The sequence below is a fragment of the Poecilia formosa genome, unplaced genomic scaffold (genome assembly GCF_000485575.1).
Source record: "Poecilia formosa unplaced genomic scaffold, Poecilia_formosa-5.1.2 Scaffold415, whole genome shotgun sequence".
Taxonomy (NCBI): domain Eukaryota; kingdom Metazoa; phylum Chordata; class Actinopteri; order Cyprinodontiformes; family Poeciliidae; genus Poecilia; species Poecilia formosa.
Window position 1 is genome coordinate 101,598 of NW_006800354.1, and position 24,461 is coordinate 126,058.

The 24,461-nt window shown below is 40.2% G+C and overlaps 1 protein-coding gene across 4 annotated transcripts; it reads left to right on the forward strand.

Annotated features, from left to right (window-relative positions):
* Window positions 1-174: 174 nt before the first annotated feature.
* Window positions 175-22,695, forward strand: tjp3 (tight junction protein 3). Of its 4 annotated transcripts, none has more exons than XM_007576723.2 (30): window positions 175-359; window positions 7,707-7,763; window positions 8,216-8,340; window positions 8,451-8,553; window positions 9,440-9,728; window positions 9,817-9,920; window positions 10,040-10,229; window positions 10,343-10,418; window positions 10,501-10,601; window positions 10,824-10,908; window positions 11,233-11,412; window positions 11,565-11,668; window positions 12,420-12,504; window positions 13,205-13,281; window positions 13,370-13,466; window positions 14,424-14,509; window positions 14,609-14,681; window positions 15,767-15,837; window positions 15,962-16,025; window positions 16,133-16,289; window positions 16,721-16,829; window positions 16,904-17,123; window positions 17,905-18,113; window positions 18,225-18,320; window positions 18,437-18,516; window positions 18,621-18,831; window positions 18,946-19,046; window positions 20,556-21,134; window positions 22,029-22,087; window positions 22,179-22,695. In XM_007576723.2, exons 2-30 carry the CDS (start codon window positions 7,716-7,718, stop codon window positions 22,312-22,314), a joined length of 3,915 nt encoding a protein of 1,304 aa, XP_007576785.1. In that variant the 5' UTR covers window positions 175-359; window positions 7,707-7,715; the 3' UTR covers window positions 22,315-22,695. The 4 variants fall into 4 exon arrangements, with proteins under 4 accessions (XP_007576785.1, XP_016518840.1, XP_007576784.1 ...); XM_016663354.1 differs by lacking the exon at window positions 175-359 and adding an exon at window positions 3,171-3,521; XM_007576722.2 differs by lacking the exon at window positions 175-359 and adding an exon at window positions 5,046-5,263.
* The last annotated feature ends 1,766 nt before the right edge of the window (window positions 22,696-24,461 follow it).

Consider the following 24,461-nt stretch of genomic DNA (forward strand, 5'->3'; position numbering starts at 1 on the left):
TAGAAGTGAACTTCACAGCATTCAGACCATTAGATAATCTGTTATCTTATTTAATACAGAAACAGAAGCATAATTATGTTTTATTAACGTGATGGCAGTCAAAGGTCATGCCTTACAATAAGTGTAGGATCTGTGATCGTAAACCCGTCTTTTTTACGGCCAGGAAGCCACGTCATGACGTCGTGAAACTCAGCGTCCGATCAGGCCACGCCCCGGGCTCACCTGAGCGCAGGTAGATTTGAGGCAAACTTTTACAAGAAACCCAACAGCCAAAGGGAGAAAACGACACCGCGAAGAAGACTTCTAACGGGAACTTGGGGTTTTGTTTATACGAAGAAAAAAATAGCGGAAAGAAACAGGTTTGTTATTCTAACTTGTGTTTTACGCGCTTTTTTTGTTGTTGTTGTTTAAAGAAAAAAAAGTTCAAGTTTTGGAAGGAGATTCGAGCTCTAAAAACACAGGTGTTTTCTATCGCTGCAGATTAAAGGCTCGTTATCTTAACGACTCATTAATGGCGCAGGTGTCTCAGCGCTTTAAAATCCAGCAGGTGTCTTCATGCTTTTTCGTTTGTTTTTTTTTAGCTCTTATAAAGTCCAAACTGGACAAAATGATATTCAAAAGATTTTTACAACTTTTGTTTTTGTATTTGAGAACGTCTTTGTACGGGTTTAATCCCGGTATTGTAGAATTGGGCATTTGCTCGGTGTTGATGTCGGTGGGTCTTTGTGAAGCCCAGCTTGCAGTTCTTGGTGAACGGTGACTGACAGACAGCTGCAGGCCCAGCTCTCCTTCTCTCCCCTCTTCTCTTCCTTTCATTTCTTCCCCTCCTCGCCTTACTGGTTCTGCCACATGTGCAAGTTTCTACCTGCCCGCCGCAGAGTTTCACAACAGTTTCGGCTGCATTCCCAAAGTGCTGCGTCTTCCTCTGCCTCCATCCGAATCAGAGTCTGGATCTGATTAAATGATTGTTTCTGGAAACGTCACTGAGAATAAAGAGGATTCGGTTGAGAGCGCTTTGATTAAAGAAAAATACTTTTAATAAAATTGCCTGCCGAAATTTGACTTAAAAGTAAGTCGAACGAAAACTGATCAAGATATCTTAAAAAAAAAAGCACAATAATGTATGAAAAATCAGAATTAGATTAGCTCAAGACTTTTGGCTCTGGCTGATGGTCTTTCAATTGCTATGCAATATAAACTTATTGACTGAGCATTGAAACACATTAAACCACAATATAGAAAATGTACAAATACAAAAGTACATGAATATATGTGTGAGTATGTGCTGCTTTGTGTCAATACTTTCTTTTAGGAGTCTCATAGCTGTCAAGTCTGGTTACTTAAGTGAAACAGAAACTGCTGACGGAAATGATAGTGGGGAGTGAAATCAACATTAATCTGAAGTATACTGATATGAAATGAGTGTAGCCTATTTATTGTGCATTATTTAGTCATTTAGAGTTTTTAGGACTTTTGCCTTGCAGCATCAGCCCTAAGTTCGAATCAGTTCTGGCATCAGTCTGACTTTGGATCTTTCTTTGGTTAGTTTACTTGTTCTCAAAGCATACCAAGATTTTCTTCACTTACTCTAGTTTTCTGACCCACTGGTTGATGGAGAGAGACGGCAGCCTCCCTGGCTGCTAGGATGGATGGAGAAGAATGTTGTATATATGCAGTGAGACTTAATGCAGTGAGAATTGCATTTAAATTTTATAATTTGATGCCTCCCAGCTGTTCTTATTCCCTTAAGAATGCCCTATTTTTAATTGATCTTTTCTGCATTTTAAGAGTAAATGAACGGATCCAAAATTTGCTGGCAAATACCGACTTTAATTAGCTTTTTGGTGCTTTTGTTTCTTTGAAATTTGAACCTCACAGTTTCATTTTGACCTGTTATGTTTTTTTTTCTTTTTGCTCTAAAGGAGTAACTACAACATGTCAAACTATTTCTTTAAAAAGTTCCTGAAAAAGCCATTATAGTGGTAATATTTTTTCAAATATGTTCTAAAACATTGATTTTTGCCCCAAAATATCTGCTGTTAGTTTTTTTTAATTTTTTTTTATGTTGACCAATCAATCGCCTCTCAGAGCTGATCAAGGGGAAGTTTTCTGATTGATTTGTGCATATCTACAGTCATTTCAAGGCCTGCTGACCATTGTAAAGGCTCGTGTAGAGCAGTCCAGGTAGCTGTAAAAACGAGTGTTTACTCTGCTGCCAGCGTTCCCTTCTGTGAAGTTCAGAAAGTGGAAGCTGAAACGTCCTGTTCTGTGTAATTACAGCCACTCTGTAAACCTCTGGAGTGTTTGTGGTGGAACGGTGCGTATTTGCACAAAGAGGTCTTGCTTTTCCTCACTGCCCACTAACCACTCCTATAACACTTCATCTCTAATGCTTCAGTAGGTTTTTTAATTTGTTTGTTTGCTCTTTTTATGATGATGAATTCAAAAGCAAATTGTTTTTCTCCATGTCTTAAGCTGAGATCTTGGCCAGCGTGTAGAGCAGGTAGTTTGCATGTTGGATGCTCAGCAGGAGTGGCTCTATGGCTTAGAATGAAAGAAAACCTACGATCCTCTGCTGGACAAACCAGGAATAAGCAATTGCATGTCTGGTTTAAGTCAGAGAACTCGCTCTTCTTACTTTTTTTCACCTCGGATTAATAACTCACTTGCACTTAACATTTGCCTCCAGCGGTCACACCTAGCCAATCCCACGCCATGTTCCTGCCCCTGCTATGTTGCCGATACTCAGCCAATGCTTTGTGTTGTCATAAGCGCTTCTGAATACGGAAGTGGCAGGTCGTTCTCTGTACCTTTACTCCCCCCAGTCTGATGTAGGCTAGGGACAGGACAGTGAGGCCTTAAAGAGGCAGGGTGCTGATATTCAGACAGCACTACCTCGACGGCACTCCCACGCCCCGAGGCGTGGATAAACGTTAACCACGAAGCAGAGATAACATCAAAGCTCGCTGTTGCCACGGTGCCATTTCCTGGTCCAGAGACACAACAGAGCCACTGTAGGAACCCAGGAAACCCAACTCCAGGCCAGAGGATCTATATTGTAGCAAACAGCCCGTCAATTATTAACAGACCAGTGCTCTCATTCCTCTGCCGTAACCATGGCACCCAGCAGACTGAAACTCGGCCAGCAGCTTGGGACCTGCAGCCGCTGAAAAGTTGACCAGGATGCCCACACAGCGCTGACACCGGGAGCAAGTGGACCCATTTGGCTTCAGAGAAGGAATTACCAAAGATAGGATTGGCCGACACATACGGATTATTTGATGGGAGAAACTGGGAAGAGATTTTTAGTTTCCAACTTTTAATTTCTTCACTATTGAGTGTCTTTGCATCCTGGTATCAGTGGCCAGGTTCTCCTCCGACCGGCACATAAGTGGGAATAATTACATAGAGGAGAAGGCGACGGGAACGCTGCTTTCATCATGAAACTGACACAGCGATTCAAAGTACTGAAACACTTTGGGTCTGTGCCCCCGGAGCCGCCGCCGCTGCTGGAGGTGCCTGTAAGTGAATGGATCGCTCCAAATGTAATGCTTTTGTTAGAAACAACATCTGATCAGGTCAGTTTGTAGTCGAGGAACAAAACGGGAATCTAAAACTAAACAAAGTATCTTCCAGACTCCTAGTCTGATCACATGCATCTACTATTTTTTTTAGGTTTATTTTAAGCAGATTCAACTTTTAGTTAAAATTCGAAAGTTGAATTTATCACAGTTGTGACAAACTGCCTCATGAAAATGTTTAAATCCAATCATAAACTTGAAAAAAGCAAATAATGACTGCTTTTGGCTGCTGTTTTTCCAAACTTTACAAATTCAAATGCATGGGAGGAATTGCTCTCTACATTTGCATTCTAAACAAGCTGCACCCACAGCGATGCCGCAGCGTTTCGCAACCAAAACCCATGGTGCTGTTGTGATTAAATATCAGTTTAAATGCTGAAACCCAAATATAAGAATGTGAAACAGTTGTTACCAGACTGAAAATGTATAAATCATCTGAATTATTAAGCTCTCAGCTAAATTTTGTGGTAAACAAGTTATTTATAGACTGATTAATGCAGAGGAAAACCTCCACAACAATTGTAAACTAATAACTTGACATTATTTTAAAACTTTCAGCTTTCTTTAAGTTGCGTTTTTGTTGCTATAACCCACTCAGACAGGTATAATACTGCAAGTTAAGCCCTCTGAAAGACAATTGAACTTTAAATTTGTAAAGAACACTTCACCCTGGAATAGGAAGATAATTTAAATATTCAAAATAAAACATGACAACCAAAAAGAATCGATAAAACGGAAATAAAAACCACACGGAACAGAAACCATAAATAAAATGGATTTTGCAAACAAAAATGGAAATGATCGAGCTCATTTTAATTTATCATGTGATTAATTACTGAATTGCAACAGACCTGAACATTATCTTCTACTTTTAAAAATACGTATTTCTATTACTGCAAACAAATGTATTTAATGGTACAGTTATTGTTAAATAACGAAGCTATAGTAATAAAATAACAAGGGATGTTGATGATCCTTTTTTTGTGAATGGATACATTGCCAAAAAACAACTTTGTCTTCTTGCATATAAATGTAATATCCTTCTTTCAGCCAGCTGATTATCAGTGCACAGCAATAGGTAGGGAAGGAGGAAATCTACATTATTTTACACTTCAGCCAGTGAAAGCTCTTACCATTTCAAAGCAATAAGATAGAAATATTTAGCAGTTTTGAAACAGGAACTTTTTTTAAGGCATCTGAAAGCTGGTAACCAACTCATGCTGAAGTCTTAATAGTTAACCTCTCAGTTGTACAACCATCGAAGTCCTCCTCAGGATTAGAGCTCTGATTACAGTAGCTGTCTCGATTAAGGTTGCTTCACTGATCTCATATCAGCCTGTTGAGGTTAAAGGCAGCGCCGCTCCACCTTAGAGGCTCAGGGGGGAGGAGCGCTGTCCAGGTGAGGTCTCTGAAATGCTCCGCTTGCTGGGAGAGGCAGAGAGCTACCACAGCTGGTCATATTACAGATAATTTCAGCGGGAGGATCGGGTTTCCGCTGGACTGCAGGCTCCGTCCGTACAGAAGTGAATCTCAGGCTCTGCAGTCCTGGGCGTTCTCGTTGTGCGTTTGGCAGCAGATGGGACATGAAGAGCGAGCTGCTTCTTGAGAGCATGGGGCCGCAGGTGTTTGGTTCAGGTTAGAAACCCCAGAGGAAAATGGAAGTAAGGTTCAAGGATCACATGGTGAGTGGAGAAGGTGGAAAACAAACACTTTGTTTCCCTCATATGATGTGACATTAGAAGGGCTTCTAGAAATTGGGATTTCTAGAAGAAAAGGTTTGATTCATTAGCTAAAGTGGGGAAGTTACTTTTTCAATCTTTTTCTTTTTTTATGAAACATCTATTAGGATATGTTCAATTATTGTCGAATTTTTAGATTTATGTTTTGCTAATTTTACTCCTACTGCAGGGACATGTTTGATTTAAGATGAATAAAGCTAAATCTGTTTCTGTAGTTTCATATATTTTTCTGAACTTTTCTGGATTTCTGACAGACAAACCGTATTTAGCTTATTGACCAAGTTGGTTTTGTCTTCTTTAAGCAGAGGGCAGTGATTAAAACACCCTGGAGTTAAACTTCAGTAGTTCTGCTGTAAATGTAGGTCTGCTCAGCAGTCGCCTCGGCCTCCTTTCCATTCCTCTCAGTAGGAGATTTATGCTCGTTTGTGTTTGCTCTTTGCTCCTCCTCTGGTTTTTACAGAGGGTCATTCCTGATTCATCTTCCAAGGTACTTTTTCTTAGGGATGGGCTGGACAAGATGTTCAGTGACTCTCTTGAGGAACATTTTGACCTTTTTAAACGAGTTTCCAGTCAGGAGAATGCAGCTAATGAGCTACGATGAAACTACAGAATCAAACTGCATCGTGGTCCGGTTATTTTCAGACGGTAGCCTGGCATGAAATCGGGTCACAGCCAGCTTTTATTTAGATGATTCCCACAGTTGATGATTAACTTAGTCAAACAGTCGGCCACCTGTCCAAAGGTCAAACTCTGCTGATCCTTCAGCGTTTGGTAATTATCATAAGCATAGCCTCTGGATAGTCTTTATGCAGGGCCTCTCACAGGGATGAATCCCAAAATTGTTTCGCGTTGACATAAAAATGTAAACATGTTTGACACCTAAAAAAGAAACGTGAAACGACAAGATGATACACAAGTACAATTATAAGTGAAATATTTTTCTTCTAAATGTTTCAAACCTGTTTTTGACTCTCGACAGCGAGTATCTTGCTTTACCTGTTATGTAACAAACATCTTCCTCCTTTTACTTGGGGGGTGGGGGGGGAGGCTTACATTCACCCTGTCCCTTGTTTGGCCTGTGTGTGGAAAATGCAAATCATGTGAGGCATTTCACCTCGTTTGTCCAGGAAGTTGAAGTCCAGCGTTCTCACTGTTGGAAAGCCGCTGCTTTCCAACAAAAACTACTGGGTGGAAATGTAGCAATTCATCAAATTAATAGAGCCGCTGGTGAAACAGTGAAACGATGCCTGTTTTGTTTTGGTTGCTTGGTTTTTTTTTTCCTGAATTGATCTGATAAAACTGTTAACAGGCATGTCTTGATTCTGATATAAAATCAACTCTAATACTTCACAATTGATAAAGTTGGTTTTGTCTACTTTAAGCAATTTATCATCGCTGAGCACAAAACACATTTTGCGTTGAACTGCCCAGGCCCAAACAAGTGCTTTGCAAATTATGTAAGTACCATGCATTGTGACATATAACCTGAAATTATTTAAAAGTTAAACTTGTGGTAAGATGGTGACATTATTAAGAAACGACAACTAAGCTGTTTTAATTCCAAAACGGCAGATGAAGCCAATTTTTCAATAAAACTTTGTTGCTGCGATGGAAATAATGACTTTTTCTGTAATCTGGATTGGACTGCTCATTATCTGAGTTCAAAGCAAAATCACATGAGCAATTTTTAAATACTTTAGTTATTTCAAGGCATCTCGACTTTTGCCATTTCAACCAATATTACCTCATGTTTTCCTAATACAGTGCGGCCCTGCCACAGAGGCTCTAGTGTTTTAAAAATAATGAAAGTTTTGGCTGCAGAGGAGATCAAATATTATTCCACAGTGAATGTTTACATAGTCAGACAGAAATATGCTGCGTTACCCAGACGTAGTGAAACTGTAAATGGATCGTCACTAAGCCGATTGCATAAGTTTCAGCAATCATTTTCTATCTATGATTGCCAAACTTTTCTTTTCTTTTGGTTAAAAATAAATATTAAATATGATGACGTCATCAGACTTTCTGAAAATGACATTGGTAAAACTGAAAGACTCGGAGACCAGGACGGTAGTTTTATCTTTCGATGTTTTATTGGTTTAAAAAAGGCTCGTGTCTCACCTGCTGTCCGGTCGTGCATACATACATGAACATATCAGGTAACTCCTCCTCCTAACCGGTCAGGCAGGATTGAAACGGGTGTGAGCACGTTCATATCTGGTTGAGGCGAACAAACAACCTTTCTGTTCTCAACATCGACTGTCCGTCGTGTAAGGTCCAGCTTTACTTGACTGAATTAACTAATCATGTTGTCATTTAGCATAACTGTAAAAATATTTTTGCTAAAATCAGAAAGTAGTTCATGATGTTTTTTTGTCTTTTTCAGAAACCAGGCATGGACGAGTTAACGATATGGGAGCAGCACACGATAACACTAAACAAAGTAAGTGCCTGTTTTTGTCATCCTGATGATGAAGAATCTTTGATAAATGAGGGGGGGAAAAACATGAATGAGTATGGAAAAACATTTCGCTGCTGTGCTTTCGTGCCGTTTGGGTTTTGGCTACTTCCGTGGAAGCGAGCAGGCTGGGTGGTGTTTCGGTGTTTGTCCAGGCCGTTGTGAGGACCTCGGGGTCTAAGGTGGGCCGTGCCTCAGACATCTAGCTTCCCCAGCAGGAATTCAGAGAGACACACCCTGCTGCGCCTCGCAGCACCAACTGGCTCGTCACCGTCCTGGCGCTGGAATGCGCTCCTTCTCTCTCTATCTCTACGCTCAATCACCCACTTAGCCTGCATTTCTACCCTCTCATTTTGCTGCATTCCTCCTCTGCCTTTAATGTGGTTTGTGTAATTTTCTCCTTATCTCAGTCCTCCCTCTTTATCTCTTCATTGCAGGACCCAAAGGTGGGTTTTGGTTTTGCTCTATCAGGAGGGAAGGACAAGGCTCACCCAGACACCGGAGACACAGCTGTGGTGGTGTCAGATGTTCTGCCTAATGGACCGGCCATGGGACGCCTCTAGTAGGTTCTCCTTCTGATACGACGATTATTTTTCATAAAATAAAGAAGTGTTGATATCAACCTACGCAAACAGGCTTATATGTGTGGCTGCTTGTGCTTTTATTTTGTAGCCACAAAGACCACATTGTCATGGTCAATGGAGTTTCGATGGAAAACGTTCACTCCAACTACACCATTCAGGTCCTCAAGTCATGTGGCAAGACGGCAAACATTGTGAGTAACTGCAGAGGCTAAAAATAAAACGGCTACCAGGCCAGTCATCATGACAAGTTTTGCTGGATGATAAATTGTCCCTGAAGTTATTGTGCTAAATGATGTTTTTTTTTAAAGTAATACAATAGTAACAATGTCACACTAATGCAAGAACACATTCTAAAAGATAAACACAGGAACTGGGAGACATTTTAAATATGCAAAATAAATAAAGAAAACAACAGAAACGACAAATAAAATGAGTTACAAAGTCTTTGTAAACAATATTTAAAAAAAAAAATGATAGTTGAGACCGAAGCACCAGACTGACGACTTCTATCATTCAGTTTTTGGTAAAAAGAGAAAAACAATAAATCAAGCAAATGAAAATGATTGAGTTTCTTTTTATCACATGATTAATTGATTTGTTTATTGTAACAGGCCTAGCAGCTACTTCACCGAGTAAAAGTATTTTTTTTTTTAATTCCTTTATTTAACCAGGTAAACCCCATTGAGATCTAGATCTCATTTTCAAGGGGGAGCTGTATTCACAGCTCTTGAACCATGTCACATTATGTCGCAAATATAACCACAATCCTCAGTTTATTTTAAGTGATTAAAATCACTTAAAATCTACAAAGTAGCGCATAAACTTAAAGCATAGTTTCATACCTCCAAATAAAATTCTACATAGTTGATATCATGAGTATTTAAAAGCCACTGTTCTGTAAAGGCTGCAGAACATTAGTGAATAATTAGCATCATAAAGGTCAGAGAGGAAGCAGAGTCGGGTTGTAAAACAATATCCCATAGTTTGAACATCTCACACTGTGGTTCTTCTTTGACAAAATGTTAATAACCTGCCAACTGACCTTCTCTTTAAACCTCCGACCTTTCTGTCCCGCAGACAGTAAAGCGGCCTCGAAAGATCCAGATCCCAGCCACCTCCAGGCCGACGAGGGCCTCCTCCCAGTCCAACCTGCTGGATCAAGAGCCGCCGAGACGAACGCGCCGCTTCTCAGACGGCAGCGACAACAGGGACAGCGGACGCTACAACACCCGCCGCAGCCCCTCGCCTCAGCACAACGGGCACACGGGGACGCTGCCGCTGATGTCCGGATACAAGAAGCTGCCGCAGAACCGCGCTCCAGACAAACCGATCAGAACCACGCTGGTTAAAAAGAGAGCCACAGATGGTGGGAGCGCCGGTTGGAAATGCAAATGGAGGTTGTTTTGGTGCCAGAATGATACTGGTTCTTTAAATCGCTAAATTCTGTTTTGCAGAGTACGGACTGAAGCTGGGAAGTCAGATATTTATAAAGCACATGACAGACAGCGGCCTGGCCGCCAAGGAAGGCACGCTGCAAGAAGGAGACCTAATACTGAAGGTGAAGATTTCTGAAGTTTTTACTCCATGCAGACTGGTTGGACAAGCATGAAAACGTCCTCCATCTGGTATGAAGGAAGGAATATAGCCACTGCTTTCTATTAATCCATGTTGAAATAGATCAACGGCATGACGACGGAGAACCTTTCCCTCCTGGAGACCAAGCACCTGGTGGAGAAGAGCAGGGGCAAGCTGACCATGACGGTCCTCAGGGACGACCGCAAGTTCCTGGTCACAATCCCGGAGGTGGACGACAGCCCCCGAAACAGCGAGGACGAGCTGCGCAAGGACAGCAGCTCAGAGCTGGAGGGTAAGAGTTACTGAGAGGTGGGGAGGATAAATCATGAAAGAGTTTGGGCTCAACATCTCTGCATGCAGCCTGTCTGGGTAACTTCATCAAAACCGCTTTCTGTGACCAATCAGACATTTCAGACATTGAGGAGGACATCGCCCCTCGCCGGATATCACGTCAACACACCCGAGAGAAACGGACACGCAGGTACAGACCCACACTGTTTTTTTACATTTTCTTCCATTCGTTAGTTCCCATTTTTAAGTCGTGTTCAATATTTTTAACCCAGAACGAGAGCCGAGCCACCGCCCCGAGCCAAGTCCAGGGATTCATCTCCTGTACGCTCCACACTGACCCGGCCTGCTCCGAAAACTTACGCCCCTCGAAGAGGTACATCTCCAGAAAATTAGCTTCCTTTCATAAATGCTCATTTCATTGTTGCAATAAAAATGATCGTCTGGAAAACAAATGACTTTTGAACTAAATGAGTTGAGCTGCATGTATTGTAAATTAGTTTTTAAGACCACCAACTAAACAAATCACATGTAGGCAGTAAGATCAAATACATTTATTGTTGTTGTTGTTTCTAATTGTAAATAATTTTCTCGTCAGCTCCGTCTGAGTCCGATTCGGACCGCAGCGCTTCTCCTCCGGCCAGGAGAGAGATTCCAGTAATGAAGGACTCCAGCAAATACAAGTCAGTTCATTTAGGTTAAACATTTTAAGAGGCTTTTGACGTGTGCTTTGAAGTTAGACATTCACTTCTTGATGGCTTGGTTTTAAGTTCCTTTTTGAACCCAAGTCATTTAGTTATTGTTAAATTTATTAGTAATATTTTAGCTTTCTCTACAAGCTGATTCATAATTGTGCTGTTACTCTTCTGCATTCACTTTATAGCTTTCTATGAATTATATTTTATTGGGTTAGTTTAAAAAGTGTGTGTCTTTATTAGCTCCCTGTACAGTAAAATGATTGAGATGCTTACTGTGAAGACTTTAATGACGTTTGTCTCTTTCTGCAGACCTCTTCCAGGATTGGCTGCCCTCCCAAACCCGCGATCTTCTCCTGTGCAGAACTGGACCTTAACCCGTCCCCCCTCCTCCTCCTCAAAGCCACGGAAGCCGGTGTCTGAGTCCGACTCCGACCGCAGCGTCTCCCCACCTCCACGCAGAGAGAGCCCCCTCCCAGACACCAGATACAAGTATGGACTGCATTTTAATTCACTGAGAGATTTGTGCATCCTTGTGTCCCTAAGATATTTAGATAACCAAATCAAATGGTGAATATCAGTTGACTCTTTATTTTTTTTTTAAATAATAAATTATTCCCATCTCCTCTGCATTGTTTCTGCAGATCTCTTTCTGATCTTCCCCATATTAGTCTGAAATCCTCCCCCATCACTGTTCGCCAAGAGCCACCAAGAAGAGTCAACTCCCCTGTGAGGATCCCACCCCCAGGTCTGTATAAACACACACACACACACACACACACACACACAAAACAATCCAGCTTCCTTGTGACGTTTTGTACCCTCAACAACTCCCTGACAATATTTACTCCAGTTTTAAGTGCTTAAAATAAAGTGCAAAAAGGGATGGGCAAGTACACAAGTTAACACCTCTACGAATGTTTTGCTAGTTCCTTTAAAAAAATACACATTAACTTTGAAGGATTAGCTCCCCAGTTGTCGGTACAAAATGAAAACATTGTAATTAGAATAATAATTTACAAAAAAAATGTCACACTACTACCTTGAATGTTAATCTTTTACTGACATTTTAGATTAAAAACCAAAACAAAGTAATGCATAATTGTGAAATGGAAAATCATGCATGGTGTAAAAAACACTGTTTAGCAACAAAACTGAAAAAATGTGCAATGCATTTCTGTTTAAACCCGCTGAGTCATTAGTTTCATTCCCCAACTCGCCCACAGCATGATGCTGTCTCTTCTTTGTTGGACGTTGAAATTAATGTGTTCAGAGAGATTTTTTTTTCTTTGCATGTACCTTAAAAAAATTTATAATTTTCCTTCCAGTTCACAAATATGCACTACTTTATCAGTCAAGCTCTTAAATCCAAATAAATTACAGTTGCAACAAGATAAAATGGGGAAAAAAAAAACTTCATGGGATGTGAATGCGTTTGCAGAGCTCTGTGATGCTGCTTTTAGTTTACCTGTAATAAGAGTTGTTCTGCTCATTTCCAGATTCTGATTCTGAGTCGGACAGCACGTCAGCGCCTCCTCAGAGGCACAGCACCTCGTACAGCCAGGACTCCATCAGCAGATACAGGTACAGATGAAGGTCCTCCAAAACCCATACCTGAAACTCTGCAAGAGTTCACCAAGCGGACACTGGCCAGACTTCCCGGCTCTCCCTCTGTTACCTTTAGCTAATCACAAACTTCCGTTTGATTTTGACAATTGAAGTAGCCCTCTGTGTTTTTGTGATTTATTTTCTCTTTTGGTGTGTGTGTTTATTCGTTTGCTTATTCTGGACCAGTTTGTTTTTTTTGTTTTTTTGATTTATTTTTCGACTGTGTATCACTTGTGTTTACAGTTTTTGTTAACTAATAATAAAATGAATAAAAGTGGCTTTTACAGAACATGTATGTGGCTGTATTGATCAGAGTACTTATCAATGAAGCAGCGCTGCTCCAATCAGACGCCAATAAACCGATCAATCATCAGTTCCTGAAAAATCTGCATGTGTTTCAAAGCATGATTGTTTTTAAAATGAGGTTTAGTTCAGATCTTTACTGGCCCAGAGGCTTTTACCTACCACATGATTAAAATGGATCATTTTGATTGGTCACAATGCAGTTGACCTTCACACAGAGAGCTCACCTCAGAGGTAATAAGGTGAATATTTACCACTCAAGTCTCAGATTATCAATATAGCCACGGGTCGCCCCCTCGTCAAACATAACTGAGATTTGTTGTCTTCCTCCTCCCTCACTCCCGCCTCCCTCTTCTTTTTGTTTCTCTTCCAGGACCCTGCCAGAGGTTTCTCTGCAGCCTCCCGTCGAGCCGCCTCGCTGGAGCGAAACCAGCGACCTGCCAAAGAAAGGTCTGCATGGAAGGTTTTTTTTTTTTTTTTTACAGATTGCATTAAGTAGCTTTAAAACCACATTCCACATATTCACTGACCTTTACAGCTAACTCAATCGCCGAGTCAGATCCCAGTGACGCATCCGGCCCCCGCAAAGACTCCTCAGGGGGCAGAAACTCAAACGCAGCCAAGGGGAGACGCAGGTGAGATAACATCTCATAATCTCCCAAGCACTGGGTTCCTGCACCAAGAAGCTTTCATAAGTTGGCACTTTTCTGCAAACATAACCTTCCAAAACAATCAACCTTAGAGTTCCTTGAAGAAACTAAATTTAACCTCAGCTGTTGACAGTAAACCTGAGCAGGTGGAAAGTCGGATCATAAAAATCCTGTCACAATTTATAGGCCTGCAGAGGCCTGCAAAGGTATCGATACCTGTTGTACTTATTTTGTAATATTATAGTAATATACACCAATGTCTTTTAATAAGATTTTAAAATTCCTAACGGTAATATTCAATATACTATCTCTGATGCTACTATTGTATTATTGAGCTGAAATTGTTTTAGAAATGGCTTGAAAAATCTGCCATTACAGATTCTAGTGAAAGTGTTCAGAAAATTGTTGCTTCAGGGATTTTTTTTTCTAATATTTAGTCTTAAATTTTAGATTTTCAGCTTTAAACACCATTTCAGATTCTCATTTGCTTATTTATTAAGCAAAACTAGTAACACAAGGGCGTTGAAACAACAGTGTTTGGTTTACTTGTTTTACACAAACTCATCTGCCATCACTTTTTTTTTTTTATTGCACACACTGGTGCACATGACATGACTTCCTGTTCAGGTTTCACCACATTACATTTCAGCTGCTGAGAATCCAAAATACGCCAGGATTACGTCACTTCGTCGTCCAAACAACAAATTGTTTGTGATTTAAGCTAGTCCTTGTTGATAAATATAGCTGTCAACATATATTTATTAGCAATATCTAAATCTTTTTGACATAAAGCAAAGTGGATCAGAGAGAGGAATTACATCTGACTCGCATAACGATACTCCAACTGACCTGCAATTTCTGTCCAGTCTTCAGAAGCTGAAGACTAATGAATATTTTAAGCAGAAAAAAATGTTCATAGTTTTTAACATTTTGTTTTGTTAGAGTCCTGTCTAAGAAAGCAACTTCACTTGCTGCGAGGAGGGAGCCTTCACGTCGAGTCAAATCCCCCATCAGGCCGCCTCCAGACGGTGGGTTTACTCCACTATGCTGAGCTCTTATCGTCGTCTTTCACCATGCAAACCGTGAAAGCAGAGTCACTGACCAGAGCCTTTTGGTTTCTCTTTCAGAGTCCTCCGAGTCGGATGAGCTTTCACATCTCAGGAGGTCTGGCAGCTCCGAGCGAGAGCAGGACCACCACAGGTAACGCACAAACACCTGAACAAATTACACCAGAACTGGATTGTTTTTAAACTAAATATAATGACCTGAAAGGTCCCACTTTAACTTTTTAGACAAGTTAAAGTGGGCTGTTAAGAAACATACCTGTTATTTTTCTTAACTGATTAATTATGCTGATATTCTAGTTAGTTCGGTACATTTTTAAATGAAATTTGAATCAATTTTTATACTTTAAAATACTTAAAGAATGTAACACAGCAATATGTTAACCAACTTAAGAAGAAATGTGGCTTTTAACAGACCTAGATTAAATCAATTTCTGTTCATTTAACCTCTTCAGAATTTTACAGTAAAATAAAATAATTAGAAGTTGGGATATAACTTTTATTTTAAGGTATGTAACAGGTTCTTGGTTCAATGAACTTGATAAATAAAAATTCATACATTAAGGTTCCTTTACTTTGCACTCACCTAAAAGTAAGTTGGACAGAGATTTAAAAAAAAAAAAAGGTTATAATGGATTACTTCAGGGGTGCCCCAGTCCAGTCCTCGAGAGCTACCATCCTGCAACTCTCAGATGCATCCCTGCTTCAACACACCTGAATCAAATGAATGGCTCCTTATCAGGCCTCTGTAGAGCTGATCCCGGTCTGTTGGAGTAAGGATACTTCTAAAACTTGCAGGATGGTAGCTCTCGAGGACTGGACTTGGCCACCCCTGGATTACTTGGTGTCCTAATGGTAAAAAAGTGCAGATATTTTTATAAAACAAATAAGCCACTTTGTTTCTTGTTTTTTCCTGTACCTCTTAAAAATACAAATTAAAAAACAAAACAGGTATAGGTAAAACAATATAAATATAATATAAACAATATAGGTAAAACAGTTACCTATATTTCAAATCTTGTTAGGATACTGATTGATTTTTTTATTTTGTCATTCATTTAATCTTTTCTTCTCTGTAATTTTAATTCATCTTGTTTTCTCCGTCCTCTAGCTTTATCTGCCATTAAATTGAGATTAAACTGTGTGACATATTTGTTTGAATCAAATGAAAAAGCTGCAGGAGTGAGATGGGAGAATAACGATCTGTTTTTCACTCTGCAGCGTTCCTCGTGCTGCAAAAGGAGGCGGCACCGTCCGGTCTGGGATTTCAGTGAACAACCCTCAGCTCTACTGTAAGAACATTTAACATTTAAATTTATTAAAATTCTTTAATTTTTTTTCTTATTGTATGGCTACCATGGTTATTATTCCATCCATGCATTTAGCTAAGCTGTGATGTTTTGATTTCTCTTGCAGCCAAACCTGCAGAGGAGCCTCTCTACTTTCTACCTCCTGACTCTTACCCATCATCTAATCCCGGGTGAGAAATTTATTCTTAGCAAAACTCATCTGTATTTACACTTTATAAAAAATAATTCTAGTGATCTGATTTGTTTGGCATCTAATTTTATTTATTTTTTTCTGCAGGTATAGCTCTGATGTAAACACAGTGAGGTTTGTCAAAGGCCGCAGTTTGGGCCTCAGGCTGGTGGGAGGCAACGATGTTGGGATCTTTGTGGGCGGAGTTCAGCCAAACAGCCCCGCATATGAGGAGGGAATGAAGGAGGGAGACCAGATCCTCAAGGTGACCTTATCTGAGTTGTTCACATTTTTATTTATTTTAATGGATTGAAGGATGAGGCCAAAAAAAGAACAAATATAAACCAACTTAAAAACCTGTTTAAAAAGAAGCTTGGGAAATATGTTGCGTAATATGAGTGTTTCAAAGACCATAAATACTATCGGTGACATAAAAAGTGTTTAAATAAATTGTACATCTAAAATGAGAATGTGATATTTTTAAATGTCATGCAAGGTGAAAATAATTTGTGTTTATCTGGTGTTTGAACATTTAACTGTTTAAGTTGAAGAGTATGATCATTTCTTTTAATTTTTTTTTCCTTCTTTCTTGCTTTCATTTTTGTCAGTTCAAAATAATTTATTAGTAAATAAATACATTTGGTGATTTATTTGGTTTTGAACTGAATCAAGCCTTTGGTCTTTGTTTGTTTTCAGGTAAATAACGTTGATTTTGCCCATTTCACGCGAGAGGAAGCCGCCAACTTCCTCCTCAATCTCCCAGCAGGAGAGCGGGTGGAACTGTGCACTCAGAAAAAGATGGACAGTGAGTGTGGAGCACAGCTGATCATGGTGTCGTTTACTTTCTGTGTCTCAGTCTTAACTTCTACTCTGTTTCAGTTTACCAGAAGATCATCAAGTCCAACCTGGGGGACAACTTCTACGTCCGGACGCACTTTGACCACGAGGCGGACAACCCCAAGGGTCTGAGCTTCACCAGAGGAGAGGTGTTCAGGGTCCTGGACACGATGTTCACCGGGAAGATCGGCAACTGGCTCGCTGTCCGCATGGGAAACGACCTGCATGAGATGGACAAAGGAACCATCCCCCACCAGGAGCGGTGAGGAGACGCGTTTTATTCCTCCTTAAGCTCGTTGATATGCAGCCACATTACAACCTCAAACTTTATTTTATTGGGGTTTTATGTGATAAACCAACACACAAGTAATGCATGACTGAAAGATTAAGGCACTATTTATTTTTTTTTTTTTACAAATAAAAAGTTGAAAAATGTGGTGTGAAATTTCAGTCAACCACAAGTTTTTACTCTTACCACAAATTCTGTTGGATTTAGATATTGACTTTGACTAGGCCATTTTAACACCTGAACGGTTTTGATCTAAGCCAGCTGGATCAAACTCATTTTCATGAAAATTATGGCAAGACGTATTAATAAAAGTGAACTGTTAAAACATTATAACTGTCTCTGGATTCAATGAGTACTTCTTAAAGTTAAATACTATTTATTTATTTTCCTGTCACACTGATATAATTTGGTACTATAGAGACAACAAAATATTTATTTGACTTTGTGCACAGCTGATATCTTACCTGAGCTGTGGTTCTCTGTAGCTCCTCCAGAGTTGCATTCATCTCTTTGCAGCTTTTCTGATTACAGCTCTTCTTTCCCTGTTTCCCAGTTCAGGTGCATGGCCATATTTCGATCTTTCCATTTTCTATACAATGCTTTTCCCAGCTCCAAGCCGTATTTTTCTTTCACTCGATGATGTACTGTTGTAGTTTTTATTGAATACATTGAAGCTCGAGGGTGTAATGTGGCAAAATGCGAAGACGAATAAACCCCCTGATTAAAACGTTCTTCCAACAATCGCCTCCCGCAGGGCAGAGAAGCTGGCCACCATCGAGCGAACGCAGCGGTCCACTGGAGAAAGGCAGGCAACGGGGCCGAGAGCAGAGTTCTGGAAACTGCGAGGACTTCGTGGAAACAAGAAGAACGAGAAGAACAACAACAGACGGACTCGGGAAGACCTGCTGCAGCTCACCATCCAGGGCAAATTCCCGGCCTACGAGAGGGTCCTGCTCAGGGAAGGTGGGCTCGGGTCTCTCACACACAAACACATGGACACGTTTAGTTCAGAAAGTCACATTCAGTTCAGTTTTAAAGCAGCTGATTGGTTGTTTATTTTGTTTGTTTTACCAGCCAATTTCAAACGACCAATTGTCATCCTGGGACCCCTGAATGACATCGCCATGGAGAAGCTGGCTCATGAGATGCCTGATGATTATGAGGTGGCAGGTGAGTTTCTGCTCGTTGTTTGACCATTTCTAACCTTTCTCACGAATAACGGAAAAGCATTGCACATACTGAGGCTTGCTCCTGATTAGTATTTGTGTTGAACTTTATTCTCACAGAGATGGTTCCGCGGGGCGGCGGCGGAGACAGCAGCTCCACCGTTATTAAACTGGACACTGTGAGGAGAATAGCAGAGAAGGTGAGAAGAAACCATCAGAATTCAACTTTCGATGTTTTATTTCTCAACAGTAGAGACGTTTTGCTTCCTGTGTCATCTTCTGAATTATTTGTGTTTTCTTTCAGGACAAGCACCCCCTGCTGGACATCACTCCCACCGCAGTAGAGCGGCTGAACTACATCCAGTACCACCCGATGGTGTTGTTCTTAGACCCCCACAGCCGCAAAGACGTCAAGACCATGAGGCACAAGTACAAACCCGACTCCAGCAAGAGCTCCAGACGCCTCTACTCCCAGGCTGTCAAGATGAGGAAACACGCCAACCACCTGTTTGCAGGTATGCCTTATGTTAGACGGTTAAATGCAAGATGCATTAGGAGGAACAGAAGTGTTTTCCTCTCACTTGTGACTTAGCAGTGTTTACAGTATTTCTCCTGGTTTTCCCCTTCAGCTCGGATAGACCTGCAACCCGGTTCCCACAAGTGGTACGACTCTCTGAAGGAGAGCATCCGGCACCAGCAGTCCAAACCTGTCTGGGTGTCAGAGGTCGCGGTATGTCACGCTGCTCTTCCTCTCCACAGCCCTTACACAAGTAAACTCTGGAATATTTCGATTTCAGTGAAAAACATGGAACTAAGAATTAGAACCAGGAAATTGGCTATGATTGTGAGATAACACTGAGGTTGTTAAATGTTGTGATGTCAACTTTCCTGATACTATTCCTGTGATTTTAAATAAATAGCACCTTGCATTAAGATTAGGAGGATTTTATTTTAATAGTAGACAAGTTGAGCTAAACCAACCCAAAAATAAAGGAGAATTTATTATAACTTTGAAATAAACTCCAATATTTAATGGTTGTTGGGTAAAAATCAGAGGTGGATTGATTATCCCACATTTTTACTCAAGTAAAAGTAAAAATTATCTCACAGAAAGTTACTCAAGAGTGAAGAATATTTCATAAACAGGCTGTGTAAGTACAGAGTAACTCACAGGCGTCAAACTCCAGCCCTGGAGGGCCGCTGCCCTGCAACTTTTAGATGTGCCTCTGCTGCACCACACCTGAATAGAATAATTAGGTCATTAGCAGGACTCTGGAGAATTTATCTAAACAAGAAGGAGGTAATTAAGCCATTTCATTCCAGCGGTTTGTAGCTGTGGCACATCTAAAAACTGCAGGACAGCGGCCCTCCAGGGCTGGAGTTTGACACCCCTGGAGTAACTGATGCTAACATCAAATTTAATATTTTTAAATGCCATTTTCAGATTACAAGAATATGAAAACAACTTTATTTTACAATTTAAATAGAAATGATCCTAACCAATGTGCTGCAACCAAACTTGATCTTCATGAAGGTCATTTGTGAACCCAATAATCTGAACAAACGGCCTTTTGTTCAGTAAGACAATATTTAATATTGAACATTTTATAAACATTAAGTTTACTTTTAAAACCTCTCCAAGTCCCTCTTTAACTCTCTTTAATTTTTTGGACTTTCATCCCCCTTTTTGTGCATAATGTGATGCCATTAAACTCTTTCTGAATTTTGTCTGTCCTGCATTAATAGCAATGCCAGTTTGATAATCGTCATGTTGCAGTTTTTCAAACTGTTTTAGCCAACATGCATGCGATTTGTTCACATCCTGACGTTGGCTCATGTTGACCACATCTTCACAGTGGTTACACACACTTGTGTGTTCAAGGCGTTTCTTAAGCCAGGTTGTTTGTTTTGAAGAAAGATGGCTTCATGACTTTTAATTTTCAGAAATTGTGCCTGTCGAAAAGAAAACAAGGACGGATCTTAAACTGACTGAAGTGAGGCACTAGTTTCAGAATCACACAGTAGGGGAATTCGTTTTGTTTTTCCATCAAATACCCAAAATTATGTCTAGTCTTACGATCAAGTACATTTAAACAGACTCGTTTTATAACCTGCTTGGTGCGCAGTTTGAATAATACACTACAGATTTAGTTAGGGGGTGCTGTGGTGCAATTTTAAAGTTCTTCCTATTCAGCTTCATTTGTTTAAAACCCCTCCACTCATGTTCTCTTCTGTCCAGCTGGAGAGCGGAGGGGAGCAGGACTTGGATGCTCTGGACCCAACCCAGATGGACTACCTGAGCGCTGCCAGCGATCTGGAGGACACCGACGGAGAGGCCATCACGGACGGAGAGGCGTACACCGACAACGAGGACCTGGAGGAGGCCTATCCAGGTCAGGAAGCCGCCAGGTTCCCACAAAGCTCCAGGGGACCCGGAGCTGCTCTGGCCCGATCGTCCGAACCCGCCTTAGAGTACGACACTCCGGCCGCCGACGAAGAGCCCGGTGACTACGGCTATTCGGACAGAGAAGTCCCACCGTTGATGCATGTGCCGGAGCCCAGGTCGGCCCGCCAGGACGACTACAGCCCGCCCCGGAGCCCTGCTGAGCAGGAAGAGCCGTCGCAACGCAGCTTTACAGACTCTGACTTTGATGGTCTCGATGTAGACGAGCCCAACACTCCATCAGACGGACCGCCAGACTTTGTAGCCCCCGACCCGTCAAATCGACGATCGGTACGCGAGCCGTCATACGCCGAGGAGCAGCCGGAGAGCTTCCAGCCTGCCCCTCTGTCTGCTATTGAGGAGAGACTAGAGCAGGTCTGTCCAAACAGAAAGTTTAATTTATTACAGTCAATCTATTTGAGAATTGTTCTGGTAACATCACAATATGTGAGAAACAGTTTAACCCTCTGCTAACTTCTTACTGGGATTAAACATGGAATGAAAACTACTTATAAGTGAAGACTTTAAACAATTTGTTTTTAATTTGGCACATATTGGCCTTATGTAAAGAAAAAAAACAATTTACAATGTTGGTGAGGTTTTAATACTCTCTGAGAGCATGAGATTCCCATTTCATTTGGGCCTTTTTTGGTTTACTTTAACTTAATTTTTCTATAAAATTGTATCATTAGACAAAATATGGCTTCAATGAAACTTAAAAGAACAAAATCTACAAGTTTGAATTTATTCTGGATTTTGTCTAATCCACACAGGGTAAAAAAATTTAAATATAGGCTCAAATGAATACATACACCCCACTAATATTTGGAAAATGCATCTTTGAATGAGCTTCTGGCACAATAGTGGCTGAATATTGTAGCCTAGAAAAGTGTGAACACTTTCTTGGCTACAGAGACATTTTACATGTTTCACCAGAGTTTACAGATTAAAATGTTTCTGTGTTCACCTGCCTACCATTTAGAAAAAACAGCCAGGGAAGACAAAGAAAATGCTCCATTTCATGTGTTTTAGAGCTTTATGTTTGACACTGATCTGCCAAAAAGCTTTTGAGTCAAAAGTAGAGTTACATCTAAAGTTAATGAAATTCAAAATAAATTAAATTCCCCGTGAAATACTGCTGTTCCTTGACGAGAATCTTCCTCAGTGCTTTGTTGTATTTGCATAATTTCAACACAACAAAGCAAACTCTTATTATGAAGAGTTTGAATCTGTTCTAGTTTTAAATGCGTTTTTCTCTCTCTGTTCCAGACGCGTGCGGCAGAACCACAGACCCAGCCTGAGGAAAAGAAAGGCCCATCATACATCGTGTAAGTCCCGGCTCCCTCTTTGTGGGATTCATTGATTAAAACGAGACTGATCCACTCTGACTCCTCACCGTTCTGCCCGTCACCTCCTCAGGTTGGCCCATCACCACCAAGCAGTCCAGTACAGACGTACACAGATCCGAGGCAGCGACAGCTCCGACGAGGACGAGGAGGACGAAGAGGTCGAAGAGGTCGACGACATTGAATGGGGTCCGGCAACTGAACTCTAGATACTCTGAGGATTAAAGCTGCCGACAGCTAACCCAGGACAGACAATAACTATTTCAGTCCTTTAACTCGTTGTTTTCTTAGATTGTTAGTTTCTCTAAAGAGGGCGATGTTGTTCAATGTATGAGAAATGACCAAAAAAAATGTCTCACTGAAAACATTTTAGATCAAAGTGCCTGGTTTTTTTTTATTTTTTATTTTTTATTTTTTTTATATTTATTATGTTTTTAAAACTACTTAAAGCAACTCTGTCTGTAATGTACAAATTCTAGTTTTATTAGAAATCATTAAGCAAAGTGATGTTAACCCTAATCTATCCTTGAGACCAATTAAGAAACCAGTTTTTAAACCTTTTCTACAATAAACAGTTTTTTCTAATTTGACATGAGTTCATGAAGTCATAAGTGCAAGACACAACCATGATCACTGAGGATGGTGTCCGCAGTACAAATATGTACTAGGGACAAATATGTGGTAAAAAAAACTTTAAAACCCAGAAATCATCCTGTTGCAGCCATAAGGACAACTTGACATGAATGACTTTGCTCCAAACTAAAGGGAAGAAAAACCCTGAAATATAAACATTTTCTCTCCAAACCTTTCAAATGTGAAAGTTGATCATAGGAAGAGGATCAGTAAGTTGACAGGAGATGTACTCTGAAGTTTTGTCCCTTTTTATTTCTGAGATTTTATGAAATTATTTTATGTTTGGGGCTTAGCAGAAGAAATGCAGCTCAGCTCAGAAGTTCATATAAACTAATCATGAATATCTGACTAATTTGGGGCTTTTGATGATTCATTTGAAAGGTTTCTTTCCCGAAGGAAAAGGACTGCAAACAACTGCACAGATATTTTATATATATATATATATATATATATATATTGGCAAGAATTAAAAGTGGATTTTCTTTAATACAAAGGTTTAATGTGAATGTACATTCTCACTAATATTTGGCTAAATGTCCCTTTGCAAGTGACAAAGATGATGCACTTTTTGTAACCATCAACATGCATCAGACTTAAATCTGACTGGATACGAGACTAATAATTTGAAATGGTGCCTGGAAATTACCCAATTTATAAGCTCAAACATTAGAGGTCCAGGCAGAATTACAGCAGACATTATGGTGGGGTGGATTGATGCCAGAAGTTTACATACAATAAATAAGACACTAAAGTATTTTATTCTCATTTGAAATTAAATCAGACCAAGCTTCTCTTGTTTTTAGTTACCCAAATTATCTCACTTTGCTAAATGCTACAATAACATAGAATACAGTATTAGAGATGTATTTAATGTCTTTAAAATCAGAAGCAAGCATACATTTCAATATTTGGCATCATTGAATTTGATCTACATAACTAATTGGGTCAAATGTTTGTGGTTTTCCTTAAGCGTCTCAATAGTTTGCTTGATTTGGACTGAACTAAAACAAGGGAAGTTTGGTCTAATTTAACTTCAGGGGAAAAAACAAATGCATACCTGTCTTTTTATTCCATGTATACAAACTTCTGGTTTCAACTACAGCCAATGAAGTGGTGCACCAAATGCTTGTTCTAAATGTCAGTGGTGTTTTCTGTTGCCTTATGAGTTCACCTCGAAAAAGGAACTGTTACAACCTTTTGTTAAAAGACTAAATTTAATATGAGATTCATGTCGATGATGACAGGATGTGCATTTCTAACTAAAAATACAGTTGTAGTTTAATACATCAGTGTTTCACCTGCCGTGTTAAAGCCCCTGTAACGACACTGCATTAAAAATAGAAGTAATTTATCATAAATACTGACAGTGGCCAGAAGCACAGAAACAATAGAAAAGGAAGTGTGTGGGGAGTCTGGGGACAAAGAAAAACTAAAAGTTGTGCATGTTTGATTAAAGTAATTTACAATAAGGAGAACATAAAAGCTGTTCACACTTTTGACAAGCTTTTTTATTTAAAAAAAATAATCTATTTTGTCTTATTTGGGGAATATGCAACTTTTAGCGACCGTTTCAGGTTGTTAGTATAATGCCTTTAAAGAAGCAAAACGGTCACGACCATGTGCCACTACTTCGCCCACAATGAGTCATTTCGAATCTGCTTTCAAATTTGGGGTTCATTTTCTATCTCCTGCTGGTGGTTTACGATGAAAAGTGTGGTTACGA